The sequence below is a fragment of the Polypterus senegalus genome, chromosome 1, assembly GCF_016835505.1.
Source record: "Polypterus senegalus isolate Bchr_013 chromosome 1, ASM1683550v1, whole genome shotgun sequence".
NCBI classification, from domain to species: domain Eukaryota; kingdom Metazoa; phylum Chordata; class Cladistia; order Polypteriformes; family Polypteridae; genus Polypterus; species Polypterus senegalus.
Window position 1 is genome coordinate 153,923,091 of NC_053154.1, and position 24,458 is coordinate 153,947,548.

The window sequence follows — 24,458 nt, forward strand, 5'->3', positions numbered from 1 at the left end:
AAATATTTTATATGGTATGGTAATGTAAAGATAATTGATAATGAAAGAAAGAAAAAAATAAAAACTTCAACTGACACATCTAGAAGAAAAAAAAAACTGAAGACCAATGTTTTTTTGGTAAAGAACCTATCTGACATAGATGGGCTGGCTACCCAGAGCCACTAGCAACATTCAATGCATTGCACTGACAGCTAATGTGAAAATGCCAAGCAGTATTGTGTAATGGCTAAGGAATTTGCCTTTAAACCCAGAGCTTTACTGGTTTAATTCCTGCCCATTATTAATTGTGTGTTCCTGACCAACTTTCTAAACCTGCCAGTGTTCCAATTGTAGAAATATCTGTAAACATTATTAATTATTAATGTGTGTTGTGGCAGAAACATGCTGCTCAAAGAAGGCACACAGAGTTTCATGGAGATGGCAGAATCAAACTTTATTGTGTGATGGCATACATGGACTCAAATCAAGTCAGATGAACAATTAACAAATTTGGCAAGCTTACATTTACTACAATTCTTATCACTTATGCATAATACTCTCCTTCTTCTGGTTTTTCCCATCATTACCTAATGTCCATCACCTGACCAAAACTGCCATCATTACTTCACTCCCTGTGCAGGTGTCCAAAACTTATTTATCAATCGATTCCCATCAGTAAGTCGGAATCAGGCAGACCCGCACATTACATATTGGGCTAGAGGTTGGGGCAGTTGAGCCCCTAAAACAATAACACTGTTTCTTACAAGCTGTATTTTCCTTGACTGTCCAAGCAAGCAGATAGGGAGGCAGAGACTAAGCTGCTGCAAATGGAAGCAAACGGTTTATCTGGTTTTCTCGCATGGCCAAAGCCTCAATGGCTGCATTTCTTAAAACAATGGCCCATTTAGCCCTCTAAAAGTACACAATGTCCTTGACTGAATTTTTAAGCTTTGCAGCTGCAAAAAGAAAATTAATAAAATAGGCAGACAAGGATTTTTATGGTTTAACCCTTACTATACTAGTGTGCATTAGGATATACTTATTTTCATATATGTTTATGATTCTCTTTGAATATATGCTGTCACAAAGATGAGACATACTCAAGATAAAGATTTGGGGCAGCCACCCGTATAATCTGGTATCCCGGCTGCAAAGTCGTTCTTTTTATGAAAATACAGCACTGAAGTGCATACAAACGAGTCCAAGACAAGACTGAGGGAAAAGGGAAAAGGGGCAGGCTTTTAAAGGGGAAGACAGGAAGTGAGGTCATAAGGATCGGGCACGTGGTCTTCAATCATTGGATCACACCCGGACGTGACATCAGAGGGGCTGGAGCTGGTGAGGTCTACTTCCATTGGCTCGGTCCTGGAAGTGACGTCAAGAGAGCCAGGTGGAATCCCCGGGAATGGTCTATAGGTAAGAGAGAAAAAGAGTCAGTGCACTCTGCCACATCCCAGCATGCCTCCGAACTGCCTTCACTCAAGCCCTTTAGCTGCTTCCCATGCGCACGTGTGTGACAATGCATATGATTAACTTTAAGAATAACCTTTTCTACTTTTGTTCTGAACTTGGACACATAAGTTGCTTAGAATAAAATCATCAGCCAAATTTTCAGTCAAAAGCTGGACTGATACAGAGTCGATCACCACTGATGACACTGCCTCTCATCTACTCAAATCTTTTATTGTACTTTCAAATTAAGCCAGGTAGTCAAGATCAAAATATCTTCTGTCTAACTAAAAAGTGTGATCTCATTCATATAATATTTAGCAATATTTTTATATCAGTCAGGGTGGAAAAATACAACCTATCCTCTGTGCTTTTACAGTTCAATCTCACACTACGTAATCAGTTTATTTTTCTTATTATCCTTCACATAAATCAAGATGGAAATGTCATAGAAAGCACACAAGTCAAGCCAAATATACAAAATTACAATTTATCAAATCTAAAGTATTTGAACAAATATTTCTTAAGACAATTTGATAAAAATAAAACCGAAGCCTTGTAAGCTGATTTCTTGCTATCTCAGGTTAATTTCTGTTTTTGGGCTTATTGCTTTAGGAACCCCAAGTGATTACAGAAAAACCTGATGAAATACTGTTGCATGAACATGAGGCAGAATGACTGAGAACTGTGAGAAATATAACAAGAAGTTTGACTGTGTCTGATTTGTGGCATGCTTGTTTTGATACTCTCCCAACTCCAAAAGGAACAAGTTGTAAAAACACTAGAGATAGTGGGTAGTCACCCACCACTGGAGATTAATTCACTGATTAATTAATTAATTAATTACATTTACTGTATATAGTACCTTTCTAACTCAAGGCACTTTACATAGATAGTGGGGAACAACTTCAAACATCGCCAATGTGTAGCATCCACCTGAATGAGGCAAGAGCAGCCATTCTTGTGCCAGTATCCTCACAACACATTAGCTATTATGCAGCACAGGGGTGAGACAGATAGTTAGCCAATAAGGGGCAGAGGATGATTAGGGGGGCGGAATGAACAGGCCATGGTGGGTAAATTAAGCCAGGACATTGGGAAACACCCTAATCATAATGAAACATCCCCAGGGATATTTTATTACTACAGTGAGCCAGTTTTATGTCTCATCCAAAGGATGGCACCAGTTTTTACACTGCACTGCACTGCACTGAGGCAATGGGATTCACAAACAGCACACAGACCTCCAACACCTCTTCATTTAGCAACCCAAGCTTTTTTGTATAGTCTTCCATCCAAGTTCTGGCTAGGATCAAACAAGCTTAGCTGCAGGCAGATTACCTGTTCTGAAGTGCAGATTGTGTGGCTGGTGGCTATTGTCTCTTCTAAACCTGCAGTATCCGTGCAATTGTTGGGCTGCCCTTTTAACTTTGAAGACAGGATGGACTATACATGTGAAGCATTCATTCCTTAAAAATAAAGGATGAATAAAGCAAAGCTTATGAAATTATACACAGTGCCGAGTTCTAAGGTTCCTTTGTGGAATAGAAGAAATTCAATTTGTCATATAAAACTATGGAGTTACATCCTAGCAGGCTGAATGGTTTGAATGTTTTAACATTAATGGCCAGGGTATTTTTTTGCTCTTTAACTGCTTGCACATTTACTGTAGAACAGTACAAAGGAGGATAGGAAAGAGAAATGGTGGTGGGTGCAGTTTGTTGGTCAGAGGCATCTGAATTGTGAAGGAGAGAGTATTATTTAACTAGTAAATCTCAAAAGTAGTACTGAGTGGAAATAGTTGCTAAAGAAGCCATTCTATTGTAACTGTTTTCTAAACCTGCTTTTCCATCGATGATCTATGGAAATTGGAGCCTATACAGGTATGATCATGGAATAAAACAGAAACCAGACCATTCCATAAAAGGACCAACTCAGACATGCACTCATACCAGACAAATGTAGAATCACTAATTAAACTAAAAAGTGCATATTTGGTTGAATGAAAACAAGTATGACGTGAAAATGGGAGGCATACTCAAACATCATAGAGAGTGATCATGCCAGGCATTGAACTAACATCCCTGGAGCACAGAGCCAGCATTGTTTACCGCTCTGTTAGGATTTGGAAAGATTTTCTGCATTGAGATTTGGAATGGGAAGTATTGAAGTCTTTCTTGGTGTAAGACTATGCAGCTGCACATAATCTTAAAATACTTTTTTTTTGTTCTTTATTTTACCTTATACAATTTCTAGTATTAGGAATTTGTTAGTTTTCACATACCCCTTGGGGTCAGAGCACAGGGTCAGCCATTGTACAGCACCCCGGAGCAATTACATGTTAAGGGTCTTGATCAAGGGCTAGGATCTAGGATCTCTTTTGGCAGTGACGGGGATTTGAACTGGCAACCTTCGGGATACCAGCGCAGATCCTTAGCCTTACCCTCAGAGCCACTGCTGTAACAGAATATTCATTTGTAGCATGAACAGACATTAAAGAAGCAGCTCAATAAACCCTATCAGTTTGGTTAGTGACCAAATTACTTTCCTGAATGAATCTCAAGGAATTCTGTACTTTGTGAAAAAATAATGTATAGTTCAGTGTAGGCAAATATTTCTTGGACAGTCGTTATTCTAAAAGCATGAAGGCATTTTTCTCCATTTACCATATATAGCTGAAATTCACATTAGTTAATGCAGTAGTAAAAACATCTAGTCCCTGATTTTAAAGAATGTTTGGAAGAGTAAACGACAATATTAACTGTATACTGCTCTACATTAATTGCATTTTATCTGTGTCGATTATATCTGTCTAGAATGCACACAAGCCATGTTTCATAATGTGTAAAAATGATACTGGTGTCAGTTACAGAGCACTTGCTGAGGAAAGACCTGAAACAACATGTTAAAAAAACAAAACCCCAAAAAACAGACAGGTATTCTATTGGTGATTGCAAGACACGCTATTGAGTAAATTATTTGAACATTTAGAAATAAAGTCTCTATACAAATTGGATGTCCCTCCTTTTCTACAAATTAAAATGGCAAGGTATCTGAAATGCCAATTTGTATTCTCTTTGAACACACATATAGTGATAAATCTGTTACCTACCAAATAGATGGAACTCATCTTTTGCTAGCAATATGAGTTTACGGTAGTGCCCAAAAAGTTGCAGTCTCTAAAACTTAAAATATGTTGCCTGGTGCCCAAAAAAATATAACAATTCAGCCATTGTAACCACTAGAGAACCTCCGAAAATCTGTTCTTTAATACATATCTACAGTACACTTACAAACTAATATACACAGAGAGAGAAGCATACTTTTTCAATCTTTCAATCAAAAAGATAAATAGCATATAATGAGCTTTATATGTATTGATTTAACTTGTGGCGTTTAACTTTTATGTGTGATTTTAAACACAAACAGGTCATTCTACGTTACTTGACATAAATGCTGCTATAATGGTATGATAAAAAATATATTCATCCCCTTAATATGTGTGCTATAAAATGCTCTATACTTTAGTAGAAGCACAAAAATAGAATGAAAGCAGCAGGAGCATGAAACCACTGGAAAAGGTTTTTATGTGCATGACTTTACGAAAAACAACACACTTAGTACCTTGAATGTTAAAAAACTTTACACTATTTCAGCTCAGGTTCTGTGTTGATGTGCTCTGTTATTACCTCTGTCTTCATTCTCATTTTAAATTTTCTTTTTCTTTTTCAGTGAAATCCTTGATCTTACACATTTGAGACAGGCCTGAAAGCAACTGTGATTCTCATCTACAACACAATTAGGTAAATATATTTCTGACTCCACTTCCCATTTGGAGCCCAGACATCACACATGTTAGAAAGCATATTCAATGTTGCAAATGTAGCATGTCAAGAGGGGCTGTAATTATCTTTCCTGTAATGGCATGTATTAAGTTCAACTCCTTGATGCTTGCTTATAGAGTAGTCGGTGGGTCAGCACCTGTATATATGGAGACAGTCATGAGGTTCTACACTCCCTCTGCTCACTCAGATCTGCTGAAGAACGGCATCTGGCGATGCCACCCCAGCATAGTATTAAATCTCAATACAAACTCTTTTTATGTGTAACTAGCTAGTGGAACAAGCTACCAGTCTCCATTTGAAATAGTTTTAAGAAGCTTTTGAAGACTATTATAACACAGGAATTGTATAACGAAGAATTAAAATGTAAAGGCAACTTACCCTTTAATATCAGTAACTGTGAGCAGATGAACATAACAGTTATATCACTTCTTCACATAGTCTCCCTGCAGATTGATGCACTTCATCAGAGGTTGAACCTTAGACTGCGCAGAACCTCTTTTAACTGGACTGAGGATTTAATTGTTGCATGGCGTTAGATCAGGGCTGTAAGGGGGATATAGAAGACATTCAAACCATAGCTGTTGCATTGCCTCCACCTTGAAGGCATTCACCATGTCGGTGTGGGTCTGTGTGTGTGATGTCGATTACACTTGATCTTCTCACTTTAAACCTTTCCATCTATTCATAAACTTTTCATTGAGTCATGCTGTTTTCACTTCTGTACTTTTCTAGTTTTACCACGTTTCACTGGCTCTGTCCAAGAAATCTAACTGTGGTGCATCGTTCAGCAATGGTGCAATCCCTTAGAGGAGTGTCCATGTTCATTTGACCTTGCCTTTGACCAGACTAATGGCAGAACACCACACTGTGTGTGTTTGAACTGCCCATAAACCAATGCGAATGTGTTGTATTTCACTAGCTTCTGTCTATTGTGTTTACCAAATATTTAACCAAATTGCCTTTACTTTTTGATACATCTACTGTGGAAGATCAGCCCCAACACAGACAGACACCGAGACACAAGTCCAATAAGGACACACATATTTAATTTCTTTTCTTCCAATAGCACCTCACACATTGCACAAACCACCCACAAGTTCTCAGTCCTTTCTTTCTTTTCTCTCTTCTCTGACTTCTTGCCACCTCCGCTCCTCTCCTCATAAGCTTAGTCCTCCTCCTCCCAACCCAGGCCCCATGAACAGAGTGAGGCGGCCTCTTTTATATTGCACCTGTCTGTGCTCCAGGTCAGGGGTTCCCAAACTTTTCAGCTCACGACCCCCAAAATAACCATGCCATGACCCCCACTATCCTCAGAAGTGGTTAAAATATACAAATGTTGCGCGCAACGGTGCACAATGCGCCAATAGGCCTATCCAAACATGAGCATGACAACACGAAAGAACATAATGGTCTAACAACCATTACTCATTTGTTTAATTTCAACAAAACACCTCACCTAATGAGATGGGTGGGCACAATGCTTAGAGCACAGCAAGTCCATTCTTGGGTTAATTTTGGTGACAGCGACTCGGAGATCATCCTCCAAGTTCAGTCGTGACCTGTATTTATTTTTAATGTACGTGAGTGCCGAAAAAGTCTTTTCGCACAAGTAGGTAGTGCAAAACGGCATCAGTACATCCATAGCCATGTCGGAGATACGCAGGGCAACAGTCCCGTTAGACAGCGGCACTGATTCTAGCTCACGGGCTATTTTATCCCCATGCATAGTCCGACTTATAGCTATAGCAGCGGGTTTAACACTAGAATTACCAGAGCCTACGAAAAAACTCCGTCCCACCTTAAATCGCTTCTTAAATCACTTCACACCTCTCCGCCAGCATCCTTTGTCATCTAAATGTGCTGATAAAGAGAAGCTAGGAGCAGATCCAGGGCATGCAGAGGAGAGAATGGAAGAGCAGTAACCATCTGCCCGTTGTTTTGTTATACTTTTACATCAACATATGTTCCTGTGTTTGAGCATGCTCAAACGGGCATGCTCAAAAATTTCACGTGTAATGCCACAAAAAGTGCATGCAGACACTTCATTTTGCAATTAAAACAAGTGCACTTTTATTCAAGACTACCTGTATAACCGAAGAAAAAAGAAAGCTACAGTAGGCGATTGATACGACAGGTTGCATGGTGCAATGCTAAGAAGTGCTGATTTTCATTTCGTGCTATATAAAATCATCACATTCAAATATTAACAGTTCCCACACACCCAAGGACCGTCCTTCCTACATTTACGACATGTGTACTTGTTGCAGTGCACACAACTCTCTGTGCTATGGTTCCTATTACACTGAATGAGCACCTGACACTGTACTTTCTTCCCACATCAGAGAATTTCCAGTTCCTGCATAAATTCACACTCGATCTGACGCTGTTCATATTCAAATAATATTGCATTAGTGCGATGATATTTTCACATATATTGTCTCTTTCTTTCAGGTGTGTAATAGAAACCACAGCATAGAGAGAAGTGTGTACATTGCTTCTCACAGGAAAAGGCGATGGAAAAAGTGCACTTGAATAAAAGTGCACTTTTGTTATACTTTTACACCAACATATGTTCCTGTGTTTGTGCGACACGGGCAGATGGGGAGTGTCTGATTATTGCATATAGCGCCGAAGTTACTGCTCTTTACCATTCTTTCCTCTGCATGTCCTGGAGTACAAAAGAAACAGCATACAGCAACATGCGGGGACTTGCAGGAACACTCAATAAAACTGAATAAAAAGAAAAGCAAGTGACGGTGAGATACGAAGAAGGCAGCTTCGCCAGCGTTTGTGTGTCAGAACCCTTTGGGGGTCGTTAGTAGGCATTGTGGTACACTGCAGAGCTATAGCGCGTCTTTAGTGAATACAGCCGTGTCAGATGGGGTTGTATGGATTGATTCTGAAGCGACTGAGAGAATGAAAAGTGAATTAAAAAAAAAAAAAAGCTAACCTTTACAAGGATCATAAATTGCACCGGCTGTTACAGACTGAAATCAAATGTATGCTTTTATTCTAAAGTAGTAAGACTAAGAGCAGTTTACTTCTCAAAATAATATAACTACTGTCAGTGTCGCATGTTAAGGCGGCTTTTTGTTTCTGCAGTTATATTTTTGAATAAAAGTGCAATTGTGTTATATTTGTACCTTTTGTGAAAATGTTTCTTTGTTATTTGGATTTCAGGCTTCATACATTATATAGTTTATGCCTACATTTTGTCATCTACTACTAGAATATAAAAAACGTTTCTGTTTTAACAATGTGTTGACACAGATTACTGTAGAAACGGAACAGACATGAAATGCGTGTGTTCCAAATAACGATCTATTATTTCCACTCTAAAACTCCACTTCACTTCCAGATACTCAATCAAGGCATGAGCTGAGAGAAGTTCGTGCACGTTCTAAATTGGTGAGGGGATGGAATAGCCGGCTGCTCCTAGTTTCTCTTTATCAGCACATTTAGAGGACAAAGGACACTGGCGGAGAGGTGTGAAGGGATTTAAGATGCAATTTAAGGTGGGACGGAATTACGAGTTTTTTCGTAGGCTCTGGTAATTCTAGTGTTAATGAGGGTTTCCCCGATCGTGTGTGGCTTTTTTGCCTGTGCAATTAAATATGCCACCTCATATGATGCCTGTTGAGCTTTTGCGGGGATTGTTGTTTGTTTAGTTAGGACTTTCTTTTGGCCTTGTAACTCTCGCTCCTTTCGCTAGAAAAAATCTACTGGTTTAGTAGCAAGAGAGGGGTGCTTAGTTTTCAAGTGTCGTAACATTTTTACAGGCTTTAGGCTTTTGATGTGCAAACACCTCAGTGCACACCACACATTGGGGATGCTGTACGATGATGCATGTGAATCCATACTGGATAAATTCCTCTCGATAATTTCGACTTTTGGAGTAAGGCTGAGCCGACTGTTTATGGATGTCCTCTTTATGCACACAACGGTGTCTTTCCATACCTGAAGACAATGGGCTTTCGTGGTGGTGCTTCTCCGCTTTCCTCCGCTGGCCTATCTGCGTTGTCATTGGTCGATATTAACCAACGTTTCATTTCAACAAAAATAATATCCTAAGCATAAAGCGATGAAAATTACCTACACGTTACGTGCACATGTCGAAATGTTTAACATGGTGCTGTAAATTGATCTGCTGCAACTGACGCCATTGATGTGTCGTTAAACTGTCGTAATCACCTCAGGGGTCGCAATCGAACGGAAAGAAATTTGAAAGGCTGATGGCTTTTTAATTTGCATGTTTTTTTTAAATGTAACTATTTACTAGTTTTTATCTTTTTTTAGTTATGGATAAAATGTTATTTCTAAAAAATTAAATTAATTTCTAAAAAGTTTTAAAAAAGTATTTGATTTCTTGGAAATCATCTCGCGACCCGCCCCCAAATGTCTCACGACCCCCCAGAGGGTCGCGACCCCTACTTTGGGAACCACTGCTCTAGGTGATCCCTGACGATCTTCCTGCAGCACTTCCTGGTGTGGCGGTATGCCCGGATTCTCTTCCGGCAGCATTTCCTGGTGTGGTGGAAGTGCTGCAGTCCAGAGCTCCGGAATCATCCAGGTGTCCCCTGGCAGTGACCACAGGTCTCAGTAGAGTTGAGCTTCCAAGCTCCAAGCCTGTGGTCCCGATGTAATCCAAGGGGGTCACCTTCTTGTGTTCCAGGGGAGGTATTGTCCAAAATATATCTCTCCTTGGGAGAAGCCGTAGCCCACTAGAACCTGCTTCTGGCTCACTAGGTCTCAACCTTTTCGGAAATAAAAACTGGTCTAAGGTTGTCTGTTTCTGTCTGTTCTTCAACACAGTTCTGTAGTATGACATGGCATTGTCATTAAGAAAGTTAATGCAACGATTAGCTTTTTCTCTGTCTGGGTGGGTCGTCTCTTCACATGTTTGCAGCTCTGTCCATTTTTTCAGGATGTCCTTTATTTCAGAAGAGGACATTTGCTGCACTGACTGTTGATCCTCCCCCTCCTCTTCAGAAAGCTCCTCAGCTGACATTCTCTGTAGACAATTCCTCCACCAAATCCTCAACATCACCACTGTCTACCTGCAAGCCTATGGACTCAGCTATAGGGACAATGTCATCAACCACAGGATCAGTTGCAGACTCATCTACAAAGCCTTCAAAGTCTTTCTTCCAGGCAGATCTCAGTGTCCTTAGAGAGACATTGGCCCAGGATTTCTCTACTAACACTACATAATAAAGGACGTTGTAATGTTCCTTCCAGAACTCTGTAAGAGTGTATCTGAGACCATCTGGAAGCACTTCTGGAACAGTTTCTTGGTGTATAGCTTCTTAAAGTTAGCTATAACTTGCTGGTCCATAGACTGCAATAGAGGAGTTGTATTAGGTGGGAGGAACTCTACTGTAAGCCATGGGAATTCTTCAGCCAACTCTTCTTCCAAGTCTGTTGGGTAAGCAGGAGCATTGTTCATGATGAGGACACCCTTGAGTGGTAAGCCTTTGTCCTCTAGATATATCTTAACAGTAGGACAGAAAACCTCCCTGATCCACTCAAGAAAAAGTACTCTTGTTACCCAGGCTTTTGCATTAGATCTCCACATGACCCCTAGCCTATTCTTCATGACTGTATGTTTTCTGAACACTCTAGGGGTGTCAGAGTGATAAACCAAGAGAGGCTTTATCTTGAGGTCACCACTCGCATTGGCACATAACAATAAGGTTAGCCTAACGTTCATAGGCTTGTGGCCTGGCATTTTCTTCTCTTCCTGGGTAATGTATGTTCCCCTGGGCATTTTCTTCCAGAAAAGCCCAGTTTCATTACAGTTGAAAACTTGATGAGAGCAAAAGCCATTTCTCTATGTTATCATTTCAAAGTGGTGTATGTAATTTTCGGCAGACCTTTTATCAGCACTGGCTGCTTCACGATGACTAACTACACTATTACTCTCAGTTCTTGCTTTAGAATAGCTTCCTTGTACAAATCTTTTCTTTGTAAAATTGTAGAGATGGTGAATTTCGACATGCTGTACATATTACCGAGATCGGCCACTTTCATATTTCCGCACAATTTCTTTCTTTGTTTCGATTGTGATCGTTTTTTTTTTACCTTCGTTACCTTCTCTTCCTTCCTTAGCTTCTTTTCTAGCTTTTTTGGGGCTATTTTGATAGCAATTATCGAAATAATTTATATAAATCACTGCACTAACCGAAATTACATTCACAAACACACATATCTGGGCTCAGACTGACGCTTACGAACGCTCTTGGCTGTTTTTTTAAAATCGCACAACCGGATACACGTGACAGCATTCGGGTTGTAACTCAAGACATTGGTCGTAATTCAAAACAAACATTTTGGTCATAAACCAATTTGTTTGCATGTCAGGCCAGTCATATATCGAGGGCCAACTGTATATTATTACAGTACACCTTCACACTCCAGTTAACGTCCTGGTAAGTTTTGGTTTCAAGGTAAATTTTCAAATAAGGGATCCAGAAATAAAGCAAAAGCAATCACAGGTTCCAAAACATGCATAAGCTGAAAGAATTTTGTTAATAAATAGAAAGAGCATCAGTCCTTAAAATGAATGCTCACTGTGTGTGATTTTTCATCTTTAAAAAGTTTCCTAATTCATATTCATATAAAATTTTTGATACACTGTAGACAAAGCTGCAGAAAATACCATTAAACAAAGTCAAGTTAAATGCTCAAGTTAAAGATTTACAGGATATGGCTTTGCCTGCCTTGTGACTTCCCCTTATGTACTCACTTCTGTTTTTTAATATCAGCTACACAGATTAATACCTATTGATTCTAAAAGTGAATTAGTCTAATCTAACTTTTTTATGCTAAATGGGACTTCTTTGAATAAATGCTGAATTAAAAGCACAGTTGTGGTGCTAGAGTGGTAGGGGCTTACATTTCTTACATAATACTGGCATAATTTTTATGAAAGTGACATATAAACTTGAATTTGAACCTGAAATTTACAAGTTGATTGCAAACTTTTAAAATATAAAACTAATTGAGCAGGACATCTGTGTTGCCAAATTTAGTTTAAAAATGCATTGCATATTTGAACAGCACAAAACCAGTTAAGTACATTCACCCAAAAAAAGAACTAGGTCCTGCTCTTACAAAAGAAAACATCACAAAAGAGAAGCAGTGAATCCAGGCATCAGTAGAAGCAAGGTAGGACAAACACTCAAGGGACACCAGTACTATACATATTTGGAAACTGGACTACTTAGGGAGAGAGCAACCCAAACAGACACATGAAGAAAATGTAAATTCTAAGCAGTGAGAGTTTAGACCAGGATTTGAACCCAGGTTTTTGGAGCTGTGAAGCATGGTCAATATTCCATTAAAATACTAGAGCATTTGAAATATGAACATGAATCAGAATCAATATTAGGTAAACCATATTACACAACTTTGGACGTATCACGAAAACTAAATATTTAACATTACAACATCCAAAATAACTTCAGACAGCTGAATCAGACTAATATTGCTCACTTAGTTCTTATAATCTTTACTGGTGTCCTTCACTTTAAACTTCACATGGAAAGTGACTAGCCTGTGCCAAATCATTTTATCTTATACGTTCGCACATTCCTGCATCCTCCTGATGTCATTAAGGTCAACAGACTGAACGTGTGGTAAATCCAAAGCATGCTTATCAGAGAGTTCCAAGAAATGACAGAATGTTCAGAGGGAAACCAGCTTGGAAGGCCATTACAGGGGCTTGTTTACCTTTTGCTTTTTTAAGCATAAACTGACCAAATGTCTGTCTGTGAAGAGTCAAAATTCCTGCTGGTAATGGTGTATAGCACCAGCCAGTTTTATTGACTATCTTGTATTTTTACATGACCTGTGTGAAAGTGTTAAGCATAAAAAGAAAAATCTTCAAGATAATGAACATATACTGCAAATTAAAGAAATACATTTTTCAGCCAGCAATAAGCTACTTTTTCTAACCTTCTGAAGTGGCAAACATCGCATAAGCTTGTAGTTATAAGCCAGATTTTAGAATTTATGTAAATATATGAAGACAAATTAATTTTATTAAATTATTCTAAGCAAAGAATACATTAATGCATATTCTCAAACAACAGAAATCCTTTCTAGTAAGTTCACTTTTTTCTCATTTTCACAAACTAAATTAGGCAATGATGGGGATATCGATTATCACTTTTGTTGCAGTATACTTTACTTACACATTCCGTTAAATTTGTCACTAGGTATATTTGACATTCCTGTTTAACAGAAATGTGTTTTCAGACTACAAGACTTAACCACTTTGACATTTGTCTATTATTATTCAGAATTAATAAAACACTTTTTAAAGTAATCAGAACTTTACCTCCATTCCTCCATTTTTGGAACACTCTTGTAAGGGCCAATTCCTTTAAGCTAATGGTAATGGTAAATTTACTTTAGTTTTTTTTAGTTTGAATTTAAATACAGTATAATGTAGATTCTATTTCACCCCCTAAAGTTAAAAGCAATGGAATGTTCTTAATGATAGCTCTGTGTAATAATAGTATAGCTCTATACTATGTGGGTGGAGTGGTGGCTCTGAGGCCAGGGATCTGCACTGACAATGGGAAGGTTGCTGGTTTGAATCCCGTAAATGCCAAGAGGGACTCTGCTCTGTTGGGCTCTTGAGCAAGTCCCTTAACCTGCGATTGCTTCGTCCTGAGTATGACGTTAAGTGATTTCTCCGTCCTGGGTATGATGCTAATCTGCATGGATCCCTGCGTAGGCCCTCCAACCCGCAGGGAAAAATTTTGGGGTTGGTGGCAGAATTGGCACTCCAGCCACCATAAAAAACCTCATACTGTTCCACTCCATCTGAACCTGCACTCAGGTCCTAATCTGGATCGTGAGTTGGTTTGTCGTGTGGTGGTTGCGGCAATGTGCTGTATCACTGCATGCTCCTAACCTCTCGCTCTCCTCTCTTACACTGAAGTCAAAGAGATACATGAACTGTGATAGGCATTAAGGGCACTCATATTTATTTACAAAATGTATTGTGAAAGGGAGTTAAGTTAAAGTTAAAAGCCTTAGAAATGTAACCTTGATACTTTCATGTATATTATCAACCCTTTTTCTTATTTTTGTATAAACTGTTTGCCTCGAACTTCACTAAAATCTTTAAAATTAAGACACATTTTTGCACAATGAGACATACTATATAGCAGGAATGCCTTTCGAGTAACTGCATTTGAACTATTTTAAAGTGCTTGGAAACCCTCGACAAACACAGTCACACTTGTAGTGTTTATAAAAAGTATGGCTAGTGCCCTATTTAGAACTGTGCCCTGCATTTAAGGCTCACAGGTCACAGCAATTTATTGATTACCGTGTGTTCTACACTTCTGTCTACAGTGGACATGAAGGCAAACACAGCTCTTCTCAGGCTGTACCATCAAGAGGCCTGTGGCAACTTTAAAGACTTTATAGTCTTATAGTCTTTCATGGTTGAAACTGTGCACATGACAAATGCCTGAGTGGTTCATTTGATTGGCTTCTTAGTAGAAAACACAAAGAGCACAAGTTAGAAAATAGAGGCATGTAGTAACTTTTGGATAAGACTGGGAACTTAGGCAACTGTTTTGAAAGTTAGAGCATTTAAAATATGGGTTTTTTTACTTGATCAAAGACAGATATCACAATTTTGTTTATTAGGCTTTTTTGTAACAGTGAGTCATATTAAAAAGTAACAGTGACAATAGAATGTTGTGGTTTAATAGAGTACATACTCTACAGTACATATTGTTAAATTATATTGAAAAAATCATCAGTTTAAAAATACGGTCCAAACAAGCTTTTGTTGGCAGAAACAGCTTTTATCGTCACCTGTCCACTTCTTACTACTATTATCAATAAGTCTTTAAGTTCCAGTTATGTTCCCACTTCTTTTAAACTTGCTATCACAAAGCCAACTTTAAAAAAATACTAATATAGAGTTTTGTTATTTTATTGTCCTGTTTCCGCCATTCTTTAATATTTATAGCGGTGGAAAAGACTGTTGCTTTGCAGTTGAAGTCTAATTTAGATTCGAATGAGCTATACGAGATTTTAGTCTGGATTTCAAGCTTTTCACAGCATTGCCTTAGTTAGGGTTGTAAATGATCTTCTCCTGGCTGTAGATTTAGGGATACAATGTTTTTTTATTTCGCTGAATCTAATTGCTGCTTTTGATATTGTAGATCATGACATTTTACCTGATCATTTGAATGACATTGGAGTCTCTGGTACTGTACTGAAGTGGTTCCATATTTACCTCAGAGTTCGAAAGGAGTTTGCTGCTATTGGGAAGCATAAGTCAAAAACTAGCTTTGTTTTTTCTGGATTTCTGCAGAGGTCTGTACATGGCCCCATTTTATTTTTGATTTATTTGTTACCTTTGGGTAAATTCTTATGTCAGCATAATATGTCTTTCCACTGTCAATGCTGTTGATACTCAGATTTATCTCCAAACCAATCCTGATACCCATGTCCCAGAACCTCAAGTCATTCAATGTCTTAGTGATATTCAGTATTGGATGAATAATAATTGCTTGTAGTTCAACAGCAATTAAGACAGAGGTTATACCTGTGGGTGTTCCTTGTCAGGTAAAAAAGAAAGTCCAACATAAAACATCTTTATTGATGGTTACTTAATTCCTATTTCTTCATTGGTTCTAAATCTTAGGGTTAATTTTGATTCAACTCTTTCATTTTAAAGTCACATTGCGTCCTTGTCCAAAATTTCATTGTATCACTCAAAGAATGCAGCAAGAATTAGACCCTTTTTACAAATGAGAAATTAGTTCTTGCTTTTGTCACATCTCATCTTGACTACTGTAACTCCCTGTTTCCTGAACTTCTTGGAAAGACTATTCAGAGGTTACAGTATGTCCAATTTTATCATTGCTGCACTGGGACCTATTAAAGAAAGAACCCATTTTAAGATCTTACTAATACTTTACAGATATACTGCTGGTACTGATCCAGTCTATCTTAAAGACTGACTTATCACATATACACCTGTCAGTTCTATGCCCTCTGGGTCCCCTAACCTCCTGGCTGTTCCACAATGGGCGACTAATCCTTTTGTTCTATTGGACCTCGCCTATGGAACAAGCTTCCATAGTCTGTCCAAAGCTGTGCAAAAGTGAGTACTTTTTAAATTTATTTTCATAAGAAGCAAATAACATTCCATACAATCAAGTCAAACTTAACAAACCAAAATTCAACCCCCCAAAGAGAGAGCGAGAGGAGAGCCAAAAACAAGAGCAAATCATTAAAAGCACCATAGAAGGAAGAATATCCTTTTCCCTAGTATAAAAGCTTATTAGACTGATTGGATCCGGCCATATTTTAAAAAAGTTTTACTGATCCTCTAATTGAAAATTTGATTTTTTACAATTTTAAATAGAACAGTATGTTTTAATCTCTGACATTTTCCAAACATTAAATACTGTGTATGTTTGAGAGCATGGAAAAAGATGAATGTCATGTAGAGGTGCAACAGGTAAAAGCTTTTCTGTCTTAAAGTGCTTCCTATATTAGTTCCATATTCTGAATGAACAAAGGGCAATCGGATTATTAGTGTATTGACGATAACTTGTATCAACTGGAGCACAGAGCACGGAGTATGAAGAAGTACTGCAAGATTATAATTCTATTGCAGATCAGGCTTATGTATATTCATCGATTTATGTTGGTGTCCAGGTCTTTATGGCCCGTACATTTGCCACCCAGTAATAAGATAGAAAGTTAGGTAGTGCCATGCCCCCAGTTGCTTTAGTTTGTTGTAGAGTCACCCTTCAGTTGAGAGAATGTTTTCAATTCCAAATAAATTAGGCTATGATACAATTTAATGTCTTAAAAAATCCCTCGCTTTGTTAATATATATGGGGATGCTTTGGAATAGAAAAAGATGCTTGGAAAGGATGTTCATCTTGACAGTGTTGATTCTCCCTGCTAATGTGAGCGACCTTCTCCAGTACCACATTCTAGTTTGAAGTAGTCTGAAATAATGTTGTTAATATAAACTGAGTCTTCTGGACTAGTATAGAGTAGTTTGATCCATGCATAAATATTTGGTCCAAACCCAAATTTGTGCAATGTGATGAACAGGTTGTCCCATTCAACCATATAAGTGCTTTGTCTGCATTCAAAGATAATAGGATCTCTGGGGTGTTAGATTTAATGGGTGAATATATTATCTTAAACAAATGTCAAAGATTACAAGCTAAGCATCTGCCTTTACTAAATCCGGTTTGGTCTTGTGATATTACAGAAGGAACCACTTTCTCAATCATTCTGGCTAGAACTGGAGAGTATCTTAATGTCATTATTCAGGAGTAAGATTGGTCTGTATGATGCAGATTGTGGTAAGTCCTTATTTTTCTTAGGAAAGACTGTAATTAATGCTTGGCAAAAAGTTTGAAGTAGAATTTTGTTGTCACCAGTTTTAATAAACATTACCAATAATAGTGGAGATAACTTATTTTAAATTATTTTATAAAATTCCACTGGGTAGTGAGTTTATAGCACCTAGTAATTCTGAGAGTGTTAAGAGGTTTATCCAGTTCTACTGCACCAAGAGTATCTAGCTGTAGTATCTTTAGTGAGTCACAAAAAACTGATTAGATTGTGCCTTATCTACAGTACTTTAAAGTACTTAAAGTATTTTCTAAATGTATGGATAAAATTTTTTTGGTTAATGATTTTATCTACACCTGTGTTGGTAATTATGGTTATTGCATTGCGGATTTCCTACTTGTCGATTTGTTGGGCTAAGATCTTATTGACCTTTTATCTATGTTTATAATAATGATCTCGGCATTTAAAGATAAGCTGTTCTGTTTCTTTAGTAGTCAAGAGGTTAAATTCTGCTTGCAAAACCTCTTTCACTATAAAGTGACTCATTTGGAGACCTTATGTATTCTAGATCTATTGTGGTAATTTTGTTAATTAACTCAGACACCTTTTTTGTTTCCAATTTATGAAATAATCTGTGCTCCTTAAAATGCCTTTAGAGCTCCCCAGAGTATTGCTGCAGAGACCTCTAAGGATGCATTTATCTAAAGAAAATAATCAATTTGCTTGGATATGAATTCTGTACAGTTCTCATCAGTTAATGACAGGGGATTAAGATGCCAGCTACAAGATGAGTGTGTAGGGCATAGTGAGTTAAGCTCCATAATCAGAGGGGCATGGTCGGACATAGCAATAGCGCCGTACTTACAAGATTTGATAATGGGCAAAAAAATATTGTCTATGAAGAAATAATAAATTATTGAGTAACAATGATGTACTGGTGAGAAGTAGGAATATGCTCTTAAGTTAGGATTTAAAACCCTCCATCGTTCTAATAAGTTATGATTTATTACAAACTGTAATTATTTTTGCAGTATTAGATGTTTTTACTGCTGTAGCTGAAGACCTATTCTGGTATGCATTTAAAACACAATTAAAGCCTCCAGCCTTTGTAATTTCTTGAGTGCTCACATTAGGAATAAATGCAAATACATTTTGGTTGAAATCTCTATCCTCCATGTTAGGTGCATAGATATTTATCAAAATCATTTTAGTAACAAATTTCACATCACCATAATTAATCTCCCTTCAGGATCAGATACTACATCTGATATTATAAATGGAATTGTTCTGTGTATTAAAATTCCTATACCCCTAGTTTTCTTTGTATAGTGAAAAATGTGGCCAATCCTATCTCTTTGCAACTGAAACTGGTAAAAAATACTATGTTGGTATTTAGACCTGTTAGGTGAGAGAATACTTTTTCTCTTTAATTTATGACTGAGACCTTTGACATTCCAGATCACAAGGTTTACTGTTTGGTCATAGAAAAATTGCATCTGAACTTTGGTTGACATTTTATAGTCCTAAGTTAATGTTGTACATTGTTACATATGATAGCTTTGACTTAGATTTCATATTATTGACAAATGTTATGGTTATGGCACCTATTGTAATGTTGGCACTTACAGTAATTGGGGTAGAACAGATAAACAACAACAACCACCCCAACTACTTTTAAGAATAATTTAAAGACTTACTTGCTTTCAAAATGCTTTTAAATAGTATTATTATTTTTATCATATTATTTATTCTTGATTTGCAAAGCACATTGGGATGACTATGTTATTTTAGTGTACTGTATAAGACAATGATTATTATAGTTATCACCAGAAATCTAGTAAAGGAAAATTTGAATCCATTTATGTCCATTTGTTAGTGTGGAAAGTATATGACTAATTGTAGTTCATATTTATTAAAAGTAAAGTTTTTGAAAGGAGTTCCTTATGGAGAGTTAAAATCTATGTTGAATTACACCCATGCAAGCAGCTCTGGTGATATAAAATTCCTGGCCAAGTGTGACTCTCTAGGCATTTGTTTTGCCATCAGGATTGGATGTCTAACAGGAGAAAATATACAACCTGAAAGAACTTTTCTCAAGGAAAAATGAAAGAGTAAATTACTCAGGAATTGAGTATTGAAATCAAATTGTTTTTCTAATGATGATTTTTAATAGCTTCAAATGCTTCCTTTAAATTTAAAAAATTTGCTCAACAAAAACTGAACTTCTTGGACAAATTTCCTCAAAGGATAAGTGTACCGACTTTCAGAAATAGCAATCCACTGGGAGTGCAGTTGTTTCATGCAGACAGGCAAACAGACATGACAACAACAATAGGTGTTTTCACATTTTATACAACTAGTACAAAAAGAGTGTCAAATCTTGATTAAGGCACATGGGAGGGTTTCATACCAAGTGAAAGACGACACATTAGAATAGAAAGACATTTTTGGTCTCAGTACCAAATAATACACTCGGGAATCATAGAGCTACACATTATTATTATAATAAAATTCCTACAATTGATCAATAGAGATAATATTACAACACTATAGGAATGCTTCTGTGCATTAGAGCCTAAAAAGGTAAACACAAAATGTATTTATTAGAGTATTGAGGAAATAGGCGGCAGTCTGGCAGAAACTTAAGACTTTAAGCAAGGAGGTTCATCTTCTAGTATGACAATGACCTAAATATAAACCTAAATGCACACTTGCCAACACAAAAGATAAAAATTCAGCCAGAATGTCATTCAAAGACCAGACCTCATTTGGAAACTGCTATTCACCAATGCTTCTCATTTACTTATTTGTGTAAGAATAATAGAGTTTCCAATGTATAATTTCGGCCAAAAATAACACTGCCAGATACTAATTTAGCATAGTTTATTGGTCAATGATGCAAAAACCTTACAAAAATTTTAAGAACTGACAAAGCATTGAAGATGGAGTATGGAAAACAGAAATACAGTGGTACTTCTGGTCACGACTGTAATTCGTTCCAAAACTCTGGAAGCGACCTGATTTGGTCGCGACCCGAATGTAATTTCCCCATAAGATTGTATGCAAACACAATTAATCCGTTCCAGACCATACGAACTGTATGTAAATATATATTTTTTTAAGCACAGAAATAGTTAATTATACGATAGAATGCACAGTGTAATAGTAAACTAAATGTAAAACCATAGAATAACACTGAGAAAACCTTGAACAACAGAGAAAACTAACATGTGCTAGTCCCTTATGAACCGTTCGCTGTAAACACTTTTTTTTATGAGTTTTAAGCACAGGGAATAAAAAATTAAATGCCACTTCTCTTGTGAAACTTTTCAAACTATCCTCTACTGGTTTTAAATTCCTCACCTTCGCCACTCGAAGAAGGATTGTTTTTCAGCAAATTGCCATGAATTATCCTGGCTTTCTCGCATAGGATTGCCTCGCTTATGCTATCCCCTGCAAGGGGCTTCTTGTTCAACCACACTAGCAACAGTTTTTCCACCTCTTCCAGCACTTGAGGCCTCTGCTTGGTTAACATTGTAACTCCTTTTGCAACATCAGCTGCTTTGTTAGGCCCTGTATATGCAAACAAAAGAAAATGGAAAACAGAGAATGGGATATCATTGGAATTTACAAACGTGCATAGGGAAACTGGCCGCCAGCGTTTTTGTTCGCCACCAGAGTGTGTGGTCATGAACAGATGCAAAATTTTGGCAAACATTTTAATCATAACCTGATTTGTATGAGTTTGGAAATGCTCGTGATCAGAGGTTCTACTGTACATCCCTGCTGGAGTGCAGGAGTACAGAGGTATAGAATAAATAGGGACTATAGGTTATAGTCATTTGCAAAAGACTGTGAGAGAAAACTGAAATAAATTTTCACAATCTGCAGAGGTTTATAATTTGTTGATAATATTTCTACTTTTCTATTTTTTAGGTGACTAAAGCTGTTCTTGCTGTCATGCCCAGGAAAGATATGTATCTATAAACCAACAGTTGTTGGTATCCTGCAAATCAAGAAAATGGAGAATTCATCTTCGGGAACAGGGAGCATTTCAATAAACTGCACCAAGTCTGGACGACATAGTTATATTTTTATCATGATTCCAGTTGTTTATAGTTTTATATTTATTGTGGGATTTTTGGGTAATATCATGGTTGTCCTTATGATCTATAAAATCATGAAGTTAAAAACAGTGGCGAATGTTTTTATGCTGAACTTGGCACTAGCTGACCTGTCATTCCTGATCACATTACCCTTGTGGGCAACTTACACAGCAATGGGCTACAGGTGGCTATTTGGTAGTATCCTGTGCAAACTGACCTCAGGTCTCATCACCTTCAATTTGTATGCAACAATATTTCTTCTTTCAGGTCTGAGCATAGACCGCTATCTTGCTATAGTGAGACCCATGCAGTCACGACCTAGACGTACTGTACTGTATGCAAGAATTACTTGCATTCTCATATGGATCTCTGCTTTTTTCTTAAGCTTGCACATTATGTGCTATCGGGATGCCATACTGATACAAAATCTCAACATAACAGTGTGTGGTTTATATGACTCAAGCAAACTCAAAGAAATTGCATTAGTGAATGGCTTACTCAAAAGTATTTTGGGATTTTTCATTCCCTTGATAATAATGATTACATGCTACTGTCTGATTGGCAAGGCACTGGTGAAAGCATATCAAATTCAAAAGAGCAAATACCAAAGTGATGAAGTCCTGAAGATGCTGGTTGCCATTGTAGCAGCTTTTTTCATCTGCTGGGTGCCCCATCACATCTTTAACTTTATGGATGTGCTTGTCCATTCAAAAGTAATACAGAATTGCCATATAGAAGATATAATTGACACAGCCATGCCTTTCACCATCTGCTTAGCTTTCCTCAATAGCTGTCTGAATCCTATATTATATGGGTTTGTGGGGAGAAATTTTCGGAACAATATGAAAAGGCTGCTAAAATGTATGCCACCCCTAGCAAAATCGCATTCAAGCCTTTCCACAAAGATCAGCTCCCTCTCTTACCGTGGATCTGAAAGCTTTCACTTAACAGCAAGCAAGCAGACTACACCTATTGGTACCTATTGAATGATCCAATATGCAAAAGCATCAATCTAAAAAAAGAGAAGGAAGGGCATCAGGTGACCATTACGTTAAATCACCTTGTATTAATGCATGCTGGTAAAGACAGTTACTGTGTATTAAGAGCCCACACAAAATGTCAAAAGGAACTTTTCGTTATTTAACTGGAAGTATGATTTTCACGGCAGGGACCATATTAAATTACTGCATAGGTACAGTGAAGGCTTTTTTTTTTAGCAGAAATGCAAATTTATATAAGATCAATCATCTTAATTCACTTCCCAAAGGTCAGAAACTGCACTAGTGAATTTTTATCTGGAAACTTTAGTGTGCTCTGTTCAAATGCCCAACATCTCAGAAGAGCACACACTCCTTAGACTACAAGATCTCTGGGCACATTTCCAGTTTAAACTGTACCTCTTTATCTTTTCAGCTTTGCTCTTTTCAGTTTAACATACTGGGTTTGGTAAGAGAAGATATTTTTACCCATTTCTATACAAACTTATGTGGCATAAAACTTCTGCCACAAAGCAATGTAACCTTTTTATTTAGTTTGGCCACTTTATATAATTTCTAAATCTTTATGGGATGTTTTAATGTAAATCTAATTCTACTTATGCCAATGCATATACTCCTAAAATAAACCTGGGTGATGATAATGGTTTCACATAAAATATACAGTATATATTTATTGCACTGGTATTTTTTTTATTAATATTACTTTTAATAACATTTACCTATGTGAAAGAACTAAAATAAACAGTATATGGTAATACCATTTATATCTTAAATTATGTGAAATTGTTTCCATTGGTTTACTATGGTCCTGAATTTTAAACCAAAAGGTTGACAGTTTAATACTCACCTGTGACTTACTGTGACCCTGAAAAAGTCACTTACCCTGCCTGTGCTCCAAATGTAAACATTTTCTGGTAACAGTTGTATACTAATATTGTAGGGTGTCTTGAACAAAAGTGTCAGCCAGATAAACAATAACAAGAGACACTAAATAGTTTTTCTTCAATAACTAAGCATTCTCTGCAAAGCTGATGGCTAAAGAGCCAGTATCATTTCTAACCATAATGGATGAATAACTAGGTCTCCCTGTCCACTACAGATGAAGCAAATTTGTACATTTTGTAAATATGCATGTATTGAAAATGCCACTAGTATCCCCAACGGAAAGTAGTTTCTCTCTTGAAAATAATATTTTTGCTGCAATACAGTGCATCCGGAAAGTATTCACAGTGCATCACTTGTTCCACATTTTGTTATGTTACAGCCTTATTCCAAAATGGATTAAATTCATTTTTTTCCTCAGAATTCTTCACACAACACCCCATAATGACAACGTGAAAAAAGTTTACTTGAGGTTTTTGTAAATTTATTAAAAATAAAAAAAACTGAGAAATCACATGTACATAAGTATTCACAGCCTTTGCTCAATACTTTGTCGATGCACCTTTGGCAGCAATTACAGCCTCAAGTCTTTTTGAATATGATGCCACAAGCTTGGCACACCTATCCTTGGCCAGTTTCGCCCATTCCTCTTTGCTGCACCTCTCAAGCTCCATCAGGTTGGATGGGAAGCGTCGGTGCACAGCCATTTTAAGATCTCTCCAGCGATGTTCAATCGGATTCAAGTCTGGGCTCTGGCTGGGCCACTCAAGGACATTCACAGAGTTGTCCTGAAGCCACTCCTTTGATATCTTGGCTGTGTGCTAAGGGTCGCTGTCCTGTTG

The 24,458-nt window shown here is 37.4% G+C and overlaps 1 protein-coding gene and 1 long non-coding RNA gene across 5 annotated transcripts in view; one reads left to right on the forward strand and one right to left on the reverse strand.

The window, feature by feature from the left end:
* Window positions 1–23,983, forward strand: part of agtr1a (angiotensin II receptor, type 1a) — a 98,871-nt gene extending 74,888 nt beyond the window's left edge. For 2 of the 4 annotated variants that reach the window (XM_039760608.1, XM_039760632.1), the window contains exons 2-3: window positions 5,161–5,231; window positions 21,567–23,983. In XM_039760608.1, coding sequence (XP_039616542.1) covers window positions 21,652–22,722 — 1,071 coding nt within the window. In that variant the 5' untranslated portion in view covers window positions 5,161–5,231; window positions 21,567–21,651 and the 3' untranslated portion in view covers window positions 22,723–23,983. Of the gene's footprint in view, window positions 1–5,160; window positions 5,232–15,466; window positions 15,621–17,544; window positions 17,639–21,566 lie in introns of all 4 variants that reach the window. The other 2 variants (XM_039760625.1, XM_039760615.1) reach the window with 2 other exon arrangements.
* Window positions 1,351–21,168, reverse strand: LOC120533728. Its single transcript, XR_005634611.1, has 3 exons — window positions 20,994–21,168; window positions 5,652–5,816; window positions 1,351–1,389 (listed from the first exon to the last, which is right to left on the reverse strand). It is a non-coding gene; the product is annotated as an uncharacterized LOC120533728 (long non-coding RNA).
* Window positions 23,984–24,458: the final 475 nt, after the last annotated feature.